The sequence below is a fragment of the Phragmites australis genome, chromosome 8 (assembly GCF_958298935.1).
Source record: "Phragmites australis chromosome 8, lpPhrAust1.1, whole genome shotgun sequence".
Lineage (NCBI taxonomy): Eukaryota > Viridiplantae > Streptophyta > Magnoliopsida > Poales > Poaceae > Phragmites > Phragmites australis.
Window position 1 is genome coordinate 13,900,273 of NC_084928.1, and position 15,682 is coordinate 13,915,954.

The 15,682-nt window shown below is 46.7% G+C and overlaps 2 protein-coding genes across 2 annotated transcripts; one reads left to right on the plus strand and one right to left on the minus strand.

Moving 5' to 3' along the window:
- Positions 1-7,759: 7,759 nt before the first annotated feature.
- On the minus strand, positions 7,760-10,223 carry LOC133927613 (uncharacterized). Its single transcript, XM_062374065.1, has 4 exons — positions 10,028-10,223; positions 9,601-9,743; positions 7,947-9,164; positions 7,760-7,774 (listed from the first exon to the last, which is right to left on the minus strand). Exons 3-4 carry the CDS (start codon positions 9,159-9,161, stop codon positions 7,760-7,762), a joined length of 1,230 nt encoding a protein of 409 aa, XP_062230049.1. The 5' UTR covers positions 9,162-9,164; positions 9,601-9,743; positions 10,028-10,223.
- Positions 10,224-12,532: 2,309 nt separating this feature from the next.
- LOC133927614 (fasciclin-like arabinogalactan protein 1) lies at positions 12,533-13,914 on the plus strand. The gene has a single exon (XM_062374066.1). It carries the CDS (start codon positions 12,550-12,552, stop codon positions 13,912-13,914), a length of 1,365 nt encoding a protein of 454 aa, XP_062230050.1. The 5' UTR covers positions 12,533-12,549.
- Positions 13,915-15,682: the final 1,768 nt, after the last annotated feature.

The window sequence follows — 15,682 nt, forward strand, 5'->3', positions numbered from 1 at the left end:
TGTTAGGGTGTTTCTTATCTTGTTAGTGTGCTATTTTATTGCTCTCATAATCTATATCTATTATTGCTTTCGTGTTGCCTCTGTTTTTAGGGAGGTGCTGTAGAAATTTTCTAGGTCGACGTGCATGTAGGGTAGTCTAGTAGAATTTCAAGTTCGTGGAGCTTCCCGGGGTGTTACATGCTCCTGGCTCACAGATAGTAGAACACAAAATTGTAATACAAACAAACCTAAGTCTCACATTTTTCCCTCTACCTAGAACGAGCATTTCCGGTTGTTTGCTCCAATGTCAGCCTATCAAGATGGAGGAAATGAAGAATCAGATACCAGCTAGAGATCAGGGGTAGCACGCAATAGCTCCCCTTAAAACCCACATGCAAAAACTAGCACTTATTTGTATGCATTTACGACGAGAAATTTATCTACCAACATGTTCCAAGTATCATCAATGTGATGCGGTGAGCTTGGACAATTGGATCATGTTTGGATGGTACACACCAACACAGAAATGGGTCAAGAAGAAACCAAAAGACTGATGTTTGGATGAAGAGGATTTCCATGGCAATTTTTTGAATCAATTTCTTATGATTTGGATCCAAATCCTGACTAGTGCTATGGAAAAAAACCTCTGACGGGCAAAGTAAATTAGGATCAAATCATGAAGGCAGGTAGAGACATAAAGCCCCTCAAAGTTGCTCATAAAACACCAACACCACTCATGTGAACTCTTCCAATATAAGGTTTACACGTTACTAGTCAAAATTCGACCATCCACCTTTTCAGTAGTGTGTTCTCGAGATCAATTTTGGGCCAGTTTGGTTCCCAAGCAAGCCTAGCCTTGCCTTGCTATCACGAGCAAGCCTTGCTGTGCTAAGGGAGGAGAGCCAAATTTTCTAGCTTGAGGTAGCAAGGAAAAAGCTTGCCAGCACAGGCCCTGAGGAAAGCTCGTTAGAGATCCAAACACTCAGCCAGCTCCAATTTCTTTTCTTAGCTAGGAGAGGCAAGTCTTACCTGAGGATCCAAACAGACCCTTTGTCCATCTCAAATGTGCCAATATTTCCTGTTGTGAGGAACGATGATATCCTAAAGGGAGGGGGGAGGGGGTGAATTAGGACACTTAGAATCTATTCGGCTCCAAAAAATTCACAAGATAAACCTATCTCAATTTCTATCTAAATATGTTCTAGGTTTATCTAGTGTATCTACTCTACCACTTAATAGGATTGTAACCTACTCTAACAAGGTAAGTTACAAGTATATAAATGTGGAAACGTAAATAAGATAGAGAGGCAAACTGAGCATAAGGGATTTTTATCCCATTGTATCGATAGCATGAATGCCACCCCTAATCTATGTTGGAGTTCCACAAAGGATATGCTCCTAGTCGGCATGACTCTTTCAGTTATGGCTCTTGAGCTACTAAACCACCAGGATAAGGTCTCAAGCACGATGAGCCACCAAGTCACCAAAACAAGGTCTCACCACTAGCTTCTCTTCTGGTCATTTGCCGCCATGATCACTTCGGAGCTTGAGCCACCAAAGTAAGGGTCTCCACGTCCCCGTATACGTGTCTTGCAGCCGCTACACACCAAGTCGGAGGGCCAACAAGCTTGAGCCATCAGGGCCCAAGATGTCAGCGAGTGACCAAGACTCCAAGACGCCGACGTACCACTCAGTACAAGCTAGGATCACTCCTTGATCCCTTCTTCAAGCTACAATACCTAGCTACAACTCACTCTTGGCCTATAAGCACTAAACACTTCTCTAATCTTGTGCTTAATTACATTGGATGACCACTTTAAGCACTTTGGTGGTTTGGATGTCTTCTCGAATGTATATAAGCTTCCTCTAGACTCTAGCAACATGCCACACCATCAAATGACTAAGTGGAGGGGTATTTATAGACTCTAACTACTAACTAGCCATTTTCCCAACGGCTCATAAAAGCTATTAACACCGGATGATCCAATGAAAACAGTATTGCTAACACCAGATTATCCAGTGAGTATAAACTTAGAAACTAGCCGTCGGAACTCCACCGACTACCTCTGTGAACACCGGATACTTCAGTGTGCCTTCAAATCCATCACCGGACCTTCCGGTGAGTTATCTTGAGCCATCCGAGCCTTTGCAGTCTCTTTGTGTAAAATACTCCAATGCATTCATCTTCGTGATCACTAGACTATCCCACGAGTTGATCTTCATTTTTTAACACTTGCAGTCGTATCTGCAACAAATGCTATGGTGCTATACTCCGGTGTGCACAAATCAAGCACCGGACCTTGCAGTGGGTTGATCTTCAGTCTTTGTACTTGTATTCTTCTCTGCAAAAAATACTCCAATACTATGCAATGCAGATCACCGGACTATCCGGTGAGGTCCTCAGTCTTCTTATCTTTGTCAGAAATACTCCGTTGAGTTCAATACACAGAGCACCGGACTTTCTAGTGAGGTTAATAGTCTCTGAACACAAAGCTCCGGTGAGTGCAACTTCTTTACACCGGACTATCTGGTGATGTCAATTCTCTTGAGACTTCTCCAATTCAAGAAATACTCCAGTACTATCCAATACAGATCACCAAACTCTCCGATGAGGTCCTCAGTCTTCTCGCATTTGTCAGAAATACTCTGGTGAGTTTAACACACAGAGCACCGGACTTTCCGGTGAGGTTAACAGTCTCTGAACACAAAGCTCCAGTGAGTGTAAACTTCTCTGCACCGGACTATCCGGTGATGTCAATTCTCCTGAGACTTCTTCAATTCAATCAAACTTTATCTCCATTGCGGTGGCTTCTTGATGTATTGCATCCATAAAATCTACTAACATATATTTTTAACAAATATGTTAGTCCTAATAACTATATTATCATTAATCATCAAAATTACAATCTTAATCTAATAAAACCATTTTCACTACACCTATAAGCATCTATTTTTGTCATACATACTTAGTAAAGATGGTCCCGGCTCATAGTTAGCAGAACACAGAATTATAATGCAAACAAAACTACATCTCACATTTCTTACTCTACCTAGCATCAGCATTTCCTCACCTAGCATTTCCAGTTGTTTGCTGCAATGTCAGCCTATCAAGATGGTGAAAAAGAAGAACTGGAGACCAGCTAAAAATCAGGGGTAGCACAAATAGCACCCCTTAAATCCCACACGCCAAAACTAGCACTTATTCTTTTTTTTTTCGAACAAAAAGTAGCACTTATTCATGTGCACATTTATGACGGGATATTTATGTACCAACACGGTCGAAGTATCGTCAATGTGATGCAGGGAGCTTGGACCGCTGGATCACGTCTGGATGGTTAAGACCAAGGCGGTAGAGAATTTTGCGATTTCTTCCCATTATTTGCGAGGATTTTTTTGTTGAGTCGTGAGATCACACCTGGTTAGTCGTCATCACTGGATTTCAATTTGAGAGGTATGAACCTCGTGATTTTGATACCATTTGAACAGCCCCATAGAGGATTCTTATTGTATGACACATGGTGTTTAACTGATATGCCTTCTCTCCATGACAGATCCTAATAACTTGTTGAAAATTTTCTAAATGTTGCAAATGTATAAAATCGGGGCTTTATGTTGTGCCCTCTACGATTTTTTTTAAAACAATTTCTTAGAATTTGGATCTAAATCCCTGATTGGTGTTGAGGTGGGAAACAAGTGACGGACTGTACGCTTATTAGCTCGGAGCCGTGTTGGCAGAGATGTAAAGCCCCTCAAAGTTGCCCATAAAACACCAACATCACTCACGTGAAGTTCCAACATAGGTCCTCTGTACTATGCTAGTCAAAAACTCAAAATTCCTTCGCCCAACACAACCGGAGACAGCTTCTTTGCCGAGGACGATATACATTCGGCAAAGGCTTTGCCGAGTGCTACACTCGGCAAAGGACGCTCGGTAAACAGTTTGTCAGCAAAGACCTCTTTGCCGAGTGCACTTTATCGGGCACTCGGCAAAGGCTTTGCCGAGTGCTAATCTGACACTCGGCAAAGGTCTCCGCTTTGCCGAGCGCCAGTGAATCAAACACTCGGCAAAGGTGGCATCTGTGCCGAGTGCCATCGGGAGGACACTCGACAAACAGGCCATCTTTGCCGAGTGCCTGGACCGTGGCTCTCGGCAAATCTGTGATGTTTGCCGACTGCAATGGCCTTTGCACTCGGTAAAGCATGTTGTCACTTTGCCGAGTGCCATGGCCATTGCACTCGGCAAAGTGACTGAAAACAGCCTTTTTTATTTGTTTCTTACATCCCATCCAAACAAACAGAAGATATATATATATATAACAAACATCACCAACATCACATATATATCATCAACAGCACATATATATCACCAACACCACATATATATCACAAACGTCACATGTCTCACAATATATCACAAATAAGTTCACAAGTAATCCAAGTGCTCCATCATCTACAACCATAATTGCAAATAGAAGTACCATTAACAACCACAAGTATCATCACCAAGATGGTCAATGAAACTGATTTGGTGAAGGATTCGCTGAAGCATGAGGATCGTTCGATGCCGCCGATTGATTCTGCACAAAGGAGAAGAGATTGCATGTGTGAGACAAGATAAATATATACTATACATGAATAAAACTTTCATACTCCACTAGGTTTGACCGTAAGCATGAACATACAAACTAAAACATTTATACTCACAGGAGTAGAATAGTGAGGAGGTGGAGGTGGAGGTGGAGCGAATAGCGAAGGTGGCGGAGCTACACCCGTAGCGGCGCCAATACTTTGCATGTACTGAAGAATCTCCACCATCCTCCGCTGCTCAGCCTCCCGCTCGGCCTCCACCCTCTCCATCGTCGCCTGCATTTGCTCCCGTATCCTCCTCTCTTGTTCCAGCTGGGCCTACAATATATTCACCATAATGTTACAATAATGCAAAGGAAAGGTATGAAAAAACCAATGAACGACGAATAAACCAGGAATAACCTCGAGTGCCTCCACCCGGTGGTGTGAAGTGTCCTTCCGAGGTCGTATGGCCGGGCTCGTGCTCGTGCTGCTTGCTCGAATCTGGGAGAGACTGGGAGTAGCGGCCGAGTCGATTGCGCCGTCGCCAATCCAGTATCGCCCATGCTTCTTGCCTCCTCCCACCCTCATGACGACTTCTCCATCAAGGTCCTCGGTGCTCGGATCGTACTCTGGCCCATGGACCTCCCTTGCCATCGATGTGTACTCACTAAGGCGGTTGTGGACGGTCGCATTGCTGTACGCCTCGGGCCCGTCCTCCGGGTTGTAGTCGACGTCGGACGTCGCCTTGCCCTTGTGGGCCATAGCAAATGCCTTGAAGATGGAGCAAGGCTGGCCACCATGTGACGCCGACTGCGAGAAAAACAGCAAGATGATTAGAAATCATGCAGAATTGAGCGTTAGAATAAATAAATGAATTCGCGTACCCATGTTTGTGCGTATCCGCTGAGGTTGTGGCTGCCTTGATGGTGTGCTACACCTGGCATCATCAAACGCCGCTCCCGGCACAAGTTGTGCGTCTCCTCCCACTCGCGTGAGCACCACTTGTCCACCATCTGTTCCCAGCACTGGGGATGCGCGGCGCACCAATAAGGAATCATCTACAGGCCATCAAGTACATGACATATCAGAAGATGAAATTAAGCCTACTTAATCTCAAAAGGAATCAGTATTAATGTTCTGTATTTACCTGCAGGTACTGGTCCCGGGTCAGCATCATGGTTCTTGCGTCCCTTTTGGTGACCTTCGTTCCAACGACGGTCCCGTGGTAAGTTACGACGGCCTGGATGCGCGCCTCGTAATGCATGTCCACGACGAGTTTTTTGCAGCATTTGGTAGCCATCGCATCCGCCCTGGCCTCATGTCCGTCCTGGCATCTAAAGAAATCCTGCATACAAACACGATGTATCCATTCATTATTTCAAGAATGTCCAATAAATATGATGTATTGAGCAATGTAGTGCGAGGAAGACTTACCCACAGCTCTTGCTTCATCCGCTCCGCCTTGTTGTTGAATACCCTGCGGGCCCGATCTGCAGCATCGGGGGCGGCGGCGTAGTGGTCAAACGAGTAGGCCGGCCCCGTCACTCCGGCGTACTCAACCAGGCCAGGGAAGTGCTCCTTGCACAGAAGACCGAGGATGCCATTGACTTGGCGTGTGTGAGCACCTCCACTCGCCACAATTGTCCAGTTCCTGCCCAAGTGATTAAGAAAAATTATTAATTTCTATTTTGATTTTCAACATATCATATAAAGTAGTGATAACATCTAAAGTTACTTACTTTTCCCCCTCGGGTCGAATCAGCGGGCGTCTCTCACGAGGTATCGGTCGCTGAGGGAGGCTCGCGGGACCTCGCAAGTAGACGCTCGACGAACTAGAGGAAGCGGAACCCCCTGCTGTCGCCTCCTCCTTGTCGTCCTCCTGCGCGTCCTCCTGCGCCTCCTCGTCGTCCTCCTGCGCGTCCTCCTGCGCCTCCTCGGCGTCCTCCTGGGGCACCTGCTCCTCCTCCTCCTCCTCACGCGACGGGGCGGCAGGTGCCGACTCCCTCCTGCGGCTGCTCCTCCTCCTACTCTCCCCCAGTGCAGCGGTCATTGTCCTTCGGTACAAGGACGTTAGCTTCCTCATCCCACCGCCCACCATCTTTGTTCAATCACCTGCTATTAAAAAGAGTAAACCAATAAGCACAGATAAACAAGAAGTACTTAGAAAGAGATGCAAAATAAACAAAACGTAATTACAAAATAACATAGTATTACATGTATTAGAAATAATCTTCATGATCGGGATTAGTTGGATCATAAGTCTCATCATCACTATCAATCATGTCGAAATAATCAACACTATCCGAATATCCAATGTTGCCATTGTCATTGTCTAAATGTAATCGCTCAAGCATTTGTAAGTCCTTCACATTTTGCACCTCATCTCCAACGTCCTCTTCAATAACCGTTTCATTGTCTACTTCCATTCCGATCGCTTCGGTTAAGTCTATCTCAAACCTCCCTTCTAGTCCCTCTTCTTGAAAGAACTCTCCGTCATATGTGTTTGGGTCTAAGTTGTAATCTTCATCGTTTGGGACAGGCACTTTACCGTGTGGCGATACCCTGTGCACAATATCCCAACCCTTAAGATGCCTTATGGTTTGACACGCATATGGGAGATAATAAACTTGCGTGGCCTGTTGGGCCACAATATAGACATCGTCTCCTGGTAAGACGGAATCCTGTCGAATTTCGACTAGCCCAAGATTACAATATGTCCGTCTCGTTACTTCAGGATCAAACCAATGGCATTTTAATATGACGGGATTAAAAGGTTTGGAACCATGAAACTTGAGTTCGTATATTTCTTCAATTCTTCCATAATACTCGACCTCATCAACGCCGAGCGTAAAAACTCTGGAACTTGTGGTTCTTCGATTGGGCTGACTCTGCTCGTAGCTTGTTGTGCGAAAGCGATATCCATTCACGTCATAACCAGAAAATGACTTGACCCTATAGGCAAAGCCATCGGCAACCTGTCTCAACTCGGCACACATAGACGCATCCCTCTGGCCCTGCAAGCTCAAGCAGGATACATCGTTATATTATTCGCACGTACGAGTAACTTGGAATGTCAAACTAAGTACGAGCTAAATTGGACGGTACCTTCCGTTTGAACCAAGAAATGAAATCGGGCATTCCATTTCCCGCACCCTGTCTAAGAAGGGTATCTACCTGCTGCGGGGTAGGATCCCTTGATTGACGCCAGAATTCATGAAGAAATTCCCTGTACCAACGAGAAACAAGGGGGTTGGATGCAGAATAGCGACGGCGTATTTAACAAGTTCGTTGAGAACTTACTGCATGTACGGCGCCACTTCGTCAAGGTTGGTCAACACGTATAGCATGATATGGCGCCACTCTTCATGATTCAAGGTCTTGGGGGTCGATGCACTTGCGCTTCCGAGTTGCCCTCGGAAAAGGCTGAGGTTCGATTCATTTTCGCCAGCATTGTAACGAGGGGGTGGATTATGCACGCTAGGGAGGTTGTCACCATAGTATGTTGTTGTGAAGTTTGCCACCTCCTCCAGAATGTATGCCTCTGCATATGCCGGGGGGGGGAGATTGAGGGGGATAACGAACACGGGCCAACATGTGTATGGGGCAGCCATCATTCCATAAGGATTGAACCCATCTGTTGCCAGCGCAACACGTACATTACGAGCCTCTTTAGCTTTCTCATGATGAATGCCATCAAAGTGGGTCCATGCTTCACCATCGGATGCATGTACCATCCTGTCAGGATTGTATCGTTTGCCATTTTTGTGCCATGTCATCTGTTTCGCGGATTCCTCGGTCATGTATAGCCGTTGGATCCTCGGTATGAACGGAAGGTGCCGTAGGATTGTCACGGGAATGTCAAGCTGCCTCTTCTGGCCATCACCAGAATCTACCTCCAGGAACCTAGATGATTTACACTTTGGACAGTACTTTGCTTCCACGTATTCTTTCCTAAATAGGACGCACCCCTTCGGGCAAGCATGTATCTGCTCATACGGCATCTTAAGTGCACGAAGGAGTTTCTGTGACTCGTGCATGCTCTTTGGCAGAAGGTGACCCTCCGGAAGTAGGCTGCCAATAACTGTCAACATACCATCGAAGGCGTCTCGACTCAGGCTATACTGGGACTTTAACGCCATTATGCGTCCAATGGCATCCAGTTGAGAAACCTTTGTCTGGCCGTGAAGGGGTTTCTGTGCCGCGGCAAACATGTCGTAGAATGCCTTTACGGTTGCCTCTGGCTCCTCCTCCGTACGTCCTTCAGCGAACTGTGCCTCGTGATAGTCATTTAACATGTTTGCTACCCCGGCATCAGCATCATAATCCTCGACGCGTGGTCTCACCACCTCCTCTCTCATACGATCGGCTTCACCATGGTAGACCCACCGGGTATAGTCTGCCGTAAATCCATTCTTCCAAAGATGTTCCCCCATGACCTTCTTCGTTTGTCTTTTCCTGTTTGCACATTTGCTGCAGGGACAGCAAATTTTACTCGCTCCTTTAGCAGCCACGCCAAATGCCCGTTCCAAGAAAGCATCAGTCTTGTCGATCCATTCATTGGTGACCTGACCCTGACTTGCGCGGCCCGTGTACATCCACTCACGGTCCTCCATCCTCTAACATATATAGCGGCGAGTAATATAAACATCAATTGCATCTACACGACGTTCCTACTATCTAATAGGTGAGGATAGGTCCTAATCCCACGCGAGGATCCATAGATGAGGTTAGTTTCCATGCTCTACTCCTATTCGAGACAGAATTTCGGCAGCACCTCCCCGCTGTTCTCCAAATACACGTCCTGCTAGGGAGAGTGTGTATCTGGAGAACAACAGGGAGATGATGCCGAAACTCTGTCTCGGATCGGAGCAGACCATGGAAACTAACCCCACCTACGCATCCGCGGGCTGTCCAAAAAACGTGGACAATTCGAAATAGATACGGTTTTAGATATGGAAATATCTGCATATTTCCAACCGTATCTCTTTCGAATGGGAGACGCCTAACTGGGTTACGTGATCTACGACCATGATACGGAAAGAGGGGTTATACCTAGGGTGGCGGTGGAGTCAGGCTAGCGGGGCCGTGGCGGGTCGGTGCAGTGGCGAGGCGATGCGGTGCAGGCAGACCCGCAGCGGCAAGGAAGGCGATCGGGGTCGCCGAGGTACTCCGGCGCCGCTCCGACTGGCTCTTCTCTGCAAAAAAAGAAACATAAAACTGTCAATACAAAATTTCGGCAGCACCTCCCCTGCACGGTGAGGTTTCCAAAACCTGCAAGAAAACCAACGGCACAATGGCCGACATGCACATATATATGAACGGCACGATGACCGACATGCACAAGATTATATCCAACCACATATATATAACAATATCACAACCACTCCTACGACTACTTAGACTACCACCACTGCTACTCTACCACTACTACTACCGCAACTACTAGTAATACTACGACGACGACGACGGTATGGCATACCTAGTGGGCGTCGTAGGGCGGCGGTGGTGAAGGGGCCAGGGCGCCGGTGGACAAGGCGACGGCTGGGGAAGCGTCGGGGACGTGGCAACGGCGGCCGGGGCGCCTCCTCCTCCTCCTCCTTCTTCTTCCTCCTCCCTCCTTCTTCCTCCTCCTCCTTCTCTTCCTCCTTCTTCCTCCTCTCCTCCTCCTCCTCTCTTTCTCCTCCTCCTCCGGCGGCGCGGCGCTAGGGGCGGCGCGGGCGCGGGAGTGGGCGGCGGCGCTGGCGCGGGCGGCGCTGGAGCGGGGGCGGCGGCGGCGCTGGCGCGGGGGCGGAGGCGGCGCGGGCGCGGGCGCGGGCGGGGGCGGCGACGGGTGCGTGTGTGCGCTGTGTGTGGGCCGGCTAGGCCGGGGGTTAAATCCCCCCTTTGCCGAGTGCCCCCGATCTGGCACTCGGCAAAAAGGGTTTTTTTTAAAAAAAAATTAAAATTCTTTGCCGAGTGCCCCCGATCTGGCACTCGGCAAATAGGGGTTTTTTAAAAAAAAAATTTAAAATTCTTTGCCGAGTGCCAGACGTCCTGGCACTCGGCAAAGAGGCTCCTTTCCCGAGTGTCATTTTTTGACACTCGGCAAACCCTATTTTTTTTTTCACTTTTGACCTCCAAACTTTTTCTACAGTCCTCATACAATACCTGGTACTCCATGTTCCAATGTGGCACATTTCTCAGACTTTTTCTATATTTCTTTAATTTATTTCAATTAATTGAATTTTCTTGGATAATTCAAATTATAACTGCTAGTCATTCGAATAATGAAAAAAAATGAATGGAAAAATGATATTGATGTTATTTAGTATAATGTGAGGCCGTATCCAGGAACAGACCACAAATTTCGAACATCTTGTTCACGAAACATGACCACGAACTTGCGGTCGAGTTGTTTTTAAATTGTATAAAAAGCAAACGAAGTCCGAAAATCATGAAACTTGTCAAGATGTCATGATATCATATGTGGAGGCTGTGATAAAAATTTGAGAAGGTTTTGTGCAAGTTGTCACGTACGATGCTTGCAAACCACGAACTTGCGGTAAACTTCTTCGGAGATTCTTCGGTTTGCAAGCATCGTACGTGACAACTTACGCAAAACCTTCTCAAATTTTTATCACAGCCTCCACATATGATATCATGACATCTTGACAAGTTTCATGATTTTCGAACTTCGTTTGCTTTTTATACAATTTAAAAACAACTCGACCGCAAGTTCGTGATCATGTTTCGTGAACAAGATGTTCGAAATTGGTGGTCTGTTCTTGGATACGGCCTCACATTATACTAAATAACATGAATATCATTTTTCCATTCATTTTTTTTATTATTCGAATGACTAGCAGTTATAATTTGAATTATCCAAGAAAATTCAATTAATTGAAATAAATTAAAGAAATATAGAAAAAGTCCGAGAAATGTGCCACATTGGAACATGGAGTACCAGGTATTGTATGAGGACTGCAGAAAAAGTTTGGAGGTCAAAAGTGAAAAAAAATAGGGTTTGCCGAGTGTCAAAAAATGACACTCGGGAAAGGAGCCTCTTTGCCGAGTGCCAGATGTTTGCCGAGTTCTTTCTCTCTGGCACTCGGCAAATAGCCTCCACGAACTTGGAGCAGAAAAAGTTTGGAGGTCAAAAGTGAAAAAAAATTAGGGTTTACCGAGTGTCAAAAAATGAGACTCGGGAAAGGAGCCTCTTTGCCGAGTGCCAGATGTTTGCCGAGTTCTTTATCTCTGGCACTCGGCAAATAGCCTCTTTGCCGAGTGCCCGATAAAAAGCACGCGGCAAAGTCTGGGACACCCGGCAAAGAAGCCGTCTCCGGTAGTGCAACCTTTCCAGCAGTGTATTGTCTGGATCAATTTTGTCCATCTCAGTATCAACCACTTTTGTCAAACATAGTAAAGATGGTCCCAACTCACAGATAGGAGACCACATAATTGTAATACAAACAAATCTACATCTCACATTTTTCACTCTACCTAGCACCACCATTTCCTCACCTCATTTCCAGTTGGCTACTCCACTGTCATCCTGCAAAAAAAGAACCGGACACAAACATCAGCTGTAGCACAAATAGCAGCCCTTAAAACCCCCACGCCAAAATAAGCGCTTATTTGTGTGCATTTACGACATGGCATTTATCTACCAGCGCAGTCGAACTATCGGAGATGTGATGCCGCGACCTTGGACCGTTGGATCACATCTAGATGGTCTAGACAAAGGTAGAAGATTAATTTCCGATTTCTTTCGACAAACAGATTTTTTGGGAGTCGTGAGTCGTGACTGTGGCAGTTTTTTTTTCCATCGTTATGGCTAGATTTCAATCTGAGAGGTATGGACATCGTGACTTTGATACCATTTGAACGGCACATAGAGGATTCTTATCGTCTAGCACACACAGTGGTTAGATGTATGGGGGCATAAACCCTTCTTTTCCCTTGGACATGTGAAATCAAACAACCCAAAAACACAAGAAACCTTCTTCCTGTTCCCTGTGCACAATGCCTCTCGCCGAGGTCGTCACCGCCTCCACCGTCCTCCTCCCCCTCCTCCTTGTCCTCTCTGCATCTCCGTTGTGTCATGGCGCCTCAGGCCACAACATCACGGCTATCCTCGCGGCCCACCCTAACTTCACCGAGTTCAGCGGCGCCCTGAGCCGCACCGGCGTCGCGGCTGAGATCGACCGCCGCACCACCATTACCGTCCTCGCCGTCGACAACGTCGTGATGGCGCAGCTCCAGGCGCGACGCCTCAAGCCGGACGACTTCCTGCTCGTTATCTCCCTCCAAATCCTCTTGGACTACTTCGATGCCGCCAAGCTCGGGAGCCTCCAAGGCGGTTTCGCGCAGGTCACTAGCCTATACCAGGCCTCCGGCAAGGCGCCGGGAAGCGACGGCATCCTGAACATCACCACACACCCCGGCGGGCGCGTGACGTTCGCGCAGTCAGGCCCCTCGGACGCGCCGCCGCCCGCGTTCTACCAGAAGTACATCCAGGAAACGCCCTACGACATCGCCGTCCTACAGGTGAGCGCCCTGATCTCGTCCCGAGCGGCGGAGGCGCAGGCGCCCGCGCCGCCGCCAGACGCGGCGCTGAGATTGACGGATCTCCTGTCCAAGAACGGGTGTGGGGGCTTCGCCTGTCTCCTCGCCGCGACGGCCGACGCGGCCGCGACGTACGACCGCAGCATCGGCGCCGGCCACGGGCTCACCGTCTTCTGCCCGGAGGACAAGGCAGTATCGGCCTTCAACCCCACGTTTAAGAACCTCACCGCCGACGGACAGCTTGCACTCCTGCTTTACCACGGCGTGGCGGTTCACTACTCCGAGCAGTCGCTCAAGGAGATCAATGGGGACGTGAACACGCTTTCCACGGAAGGGGGCAAGAACTACAGCCTCACTATCCGTGCCGACGGGGAGACGGTGAAACTGTCGTCGACGGCCCCGAGCACTGCCAGGGTGATCAAGACGGTGTTGGACAAGGCTCCACTCGCCGTCTACCTCATCGACGCCCTATTGTTGCCCAGAGAGCTCATCAACAATGGACAAGGCCGCACGGCGCCGTCACCCGCGCCGGTCGCGGCTCCTGCACATGCACCTACGCTTAACCCTGTTCCTGTCTTGGCGCCGCCGGCACCTGCAGCTACGCTTCCCCCTGTTCCTGTCTTGGCGCCGCCGGCACCTTCACCTGTACCTACGCCCAGTCGTCGCCCAGTGCCACCGCCAGAGCACGCTCCCGCGCCTTCACCGGATGAGGACAACGCGCCGCCTGCAGATGAGAAGAACAATGGCGCAAGCGGCATGGCGTCATGGACTATCGGCGCAGCGGTGGCCGCCGCGGCGCCGACGATCGTGTTGCTGCTGTAGTTAGAATGCTTAGTTAGAATGCTGTCGATTTGGGGCTTCCGTGATAAAATCTTCTCGCTTACCCAGTGAAAACAATGTTTGTTGGCATGATTATCTGACAAACCTTTGGTCACAATGATATGATCCTGCTTGTGCCTGGTTAATTATGGTTGTGGTTGGATGGCATTTTGGTTGTGACTTTTGTTCTCATTCTCTCTGAGTTTTGCCTGATAATGTTCATGAGTTCTTGATGAACATGCCCGCCCATCGCTCCTTTTTTTCTTTAAAAAGAAAAACTTCACACCATTCCAAATCGCCGCCTCATATGCAAAATGGAGCAAACACATTTTCAGGATTTCCTTGCCGACCTAGACTTAGCAAATTGATCCATTTTATATATACTCCTATAAAATATATAAATTATGGATTAGTTATCACCGTCTACCTAAATTAATTAAACAGTTACCGTATAAAGTTGAATACCGTTCATCTTTCCAAATATTTATTTAATCTCCTATTATTTGTCTCCATATTTAGACACTTAATAATAGTCTTATATATATTTAAAAATACATTTAATCTCCTATTATTTATCTTATGTACCTAGAGTCTAATATTTGCGTTCCATATATTCACCACTTGTTTCTCCATAGGGTGTGCCGTCTTCCACATTTCACCTGCAATGTCAGGTTTATCCAGAGGGTGCGTCGCCTCCTGCACTTCACCTATAGTGCCGACTTTCTAAAGTGGGTGTGCTGCCATCCACACATCGTCTCCACCGCCATCTACCATAGGTAGTCTTCACCATGTTATCTTTATACCAAGGTACTATAGCATAGTTATTTTTATCCCCTCGTAAATCGGTTTCTATCTTGATCCTCCTCGTAACGTTGCTATGGACAGCTAATTTTGACGGTATGATCCTCTTCACGTACTCGCCAATTTCTTCCCTCTTGAAATTATATGATCATATTATGAATTTTCTATATTCAAATATTTCTTTTGTTATGCTATATACTATTATTTTATTTATTTATATTGCTATATTCTAAATTGATTTTACGTGTGTAAAACATAAATACTTTCTAAAATAAATCTCATCTGACAACCTGGCGTCCGTCGGAAATATTCATCAGAAAGTTTAGAAACCTTTGACAACAGAGCTGCTCAGTTTCTTTTCTTTTTTTTTCCTACCGTATGTGGTGTCCACAAATGTGTTCAATAAAGTTAATTTGCTTTCTCTGATCATATGTTAGGTACATTTATCTCATGAATCATTTTAGTATCACGTTTCATACATCTGCCATACAGATGAAAAGACATAGAAGAAGGAAATGGGAAAGCAGAGGTATTCAGGTCGACAAAAATAACCAGGATTTTCTTAGCTAGAAAGCAAGCAGGATGTCGAGCCACATCTTGCCTCACAAAAATATCATCAGACCACCGAAAACAGGCCAATAATCGGAAAGCCTGTACGTATCATTATTCTATTTACACTTATTTATAACCTTCCATCGTTGAAAACAATTCCTCATTTTCTTTCCATTAATGTCACTTATGCCTGTCCTTTCAAAGAAAAGCGCATGTGCTTGTAAACCCTACGAATTGCGATGTTTTTTCTCTTAAGCGGGCATTGAGATTGTGAAATCGACATTGTAATTGACAATCGGTCCAAGTAATGTGTAGCTTTTGGTGATTATGGTTGTATTATTTTAATGTAATGATAAGAATTAATAAAAAATTTATTTTCGTATGCGTAGCTTTTGGTGGTTGCCGAATATGTCCTTGA

Bases quoted from the DNA above. Each gene is read 5' to 3' on its own strand.
- LOC133927613 (XM_062374065.1), bottom strand. From the start codon at position 9,161: ATGGAGGACCGTGAGTGGATGTACACGGGCCGCGCAAGTCAGGGTCAG.
- LOC133927614 (XM_062374066.1), top strand. From the start codon at position 12,550: ATGCCTCTCGCCGAGGTCGTCACCGCCTCCACCGTCCTCCTCCCCCTC.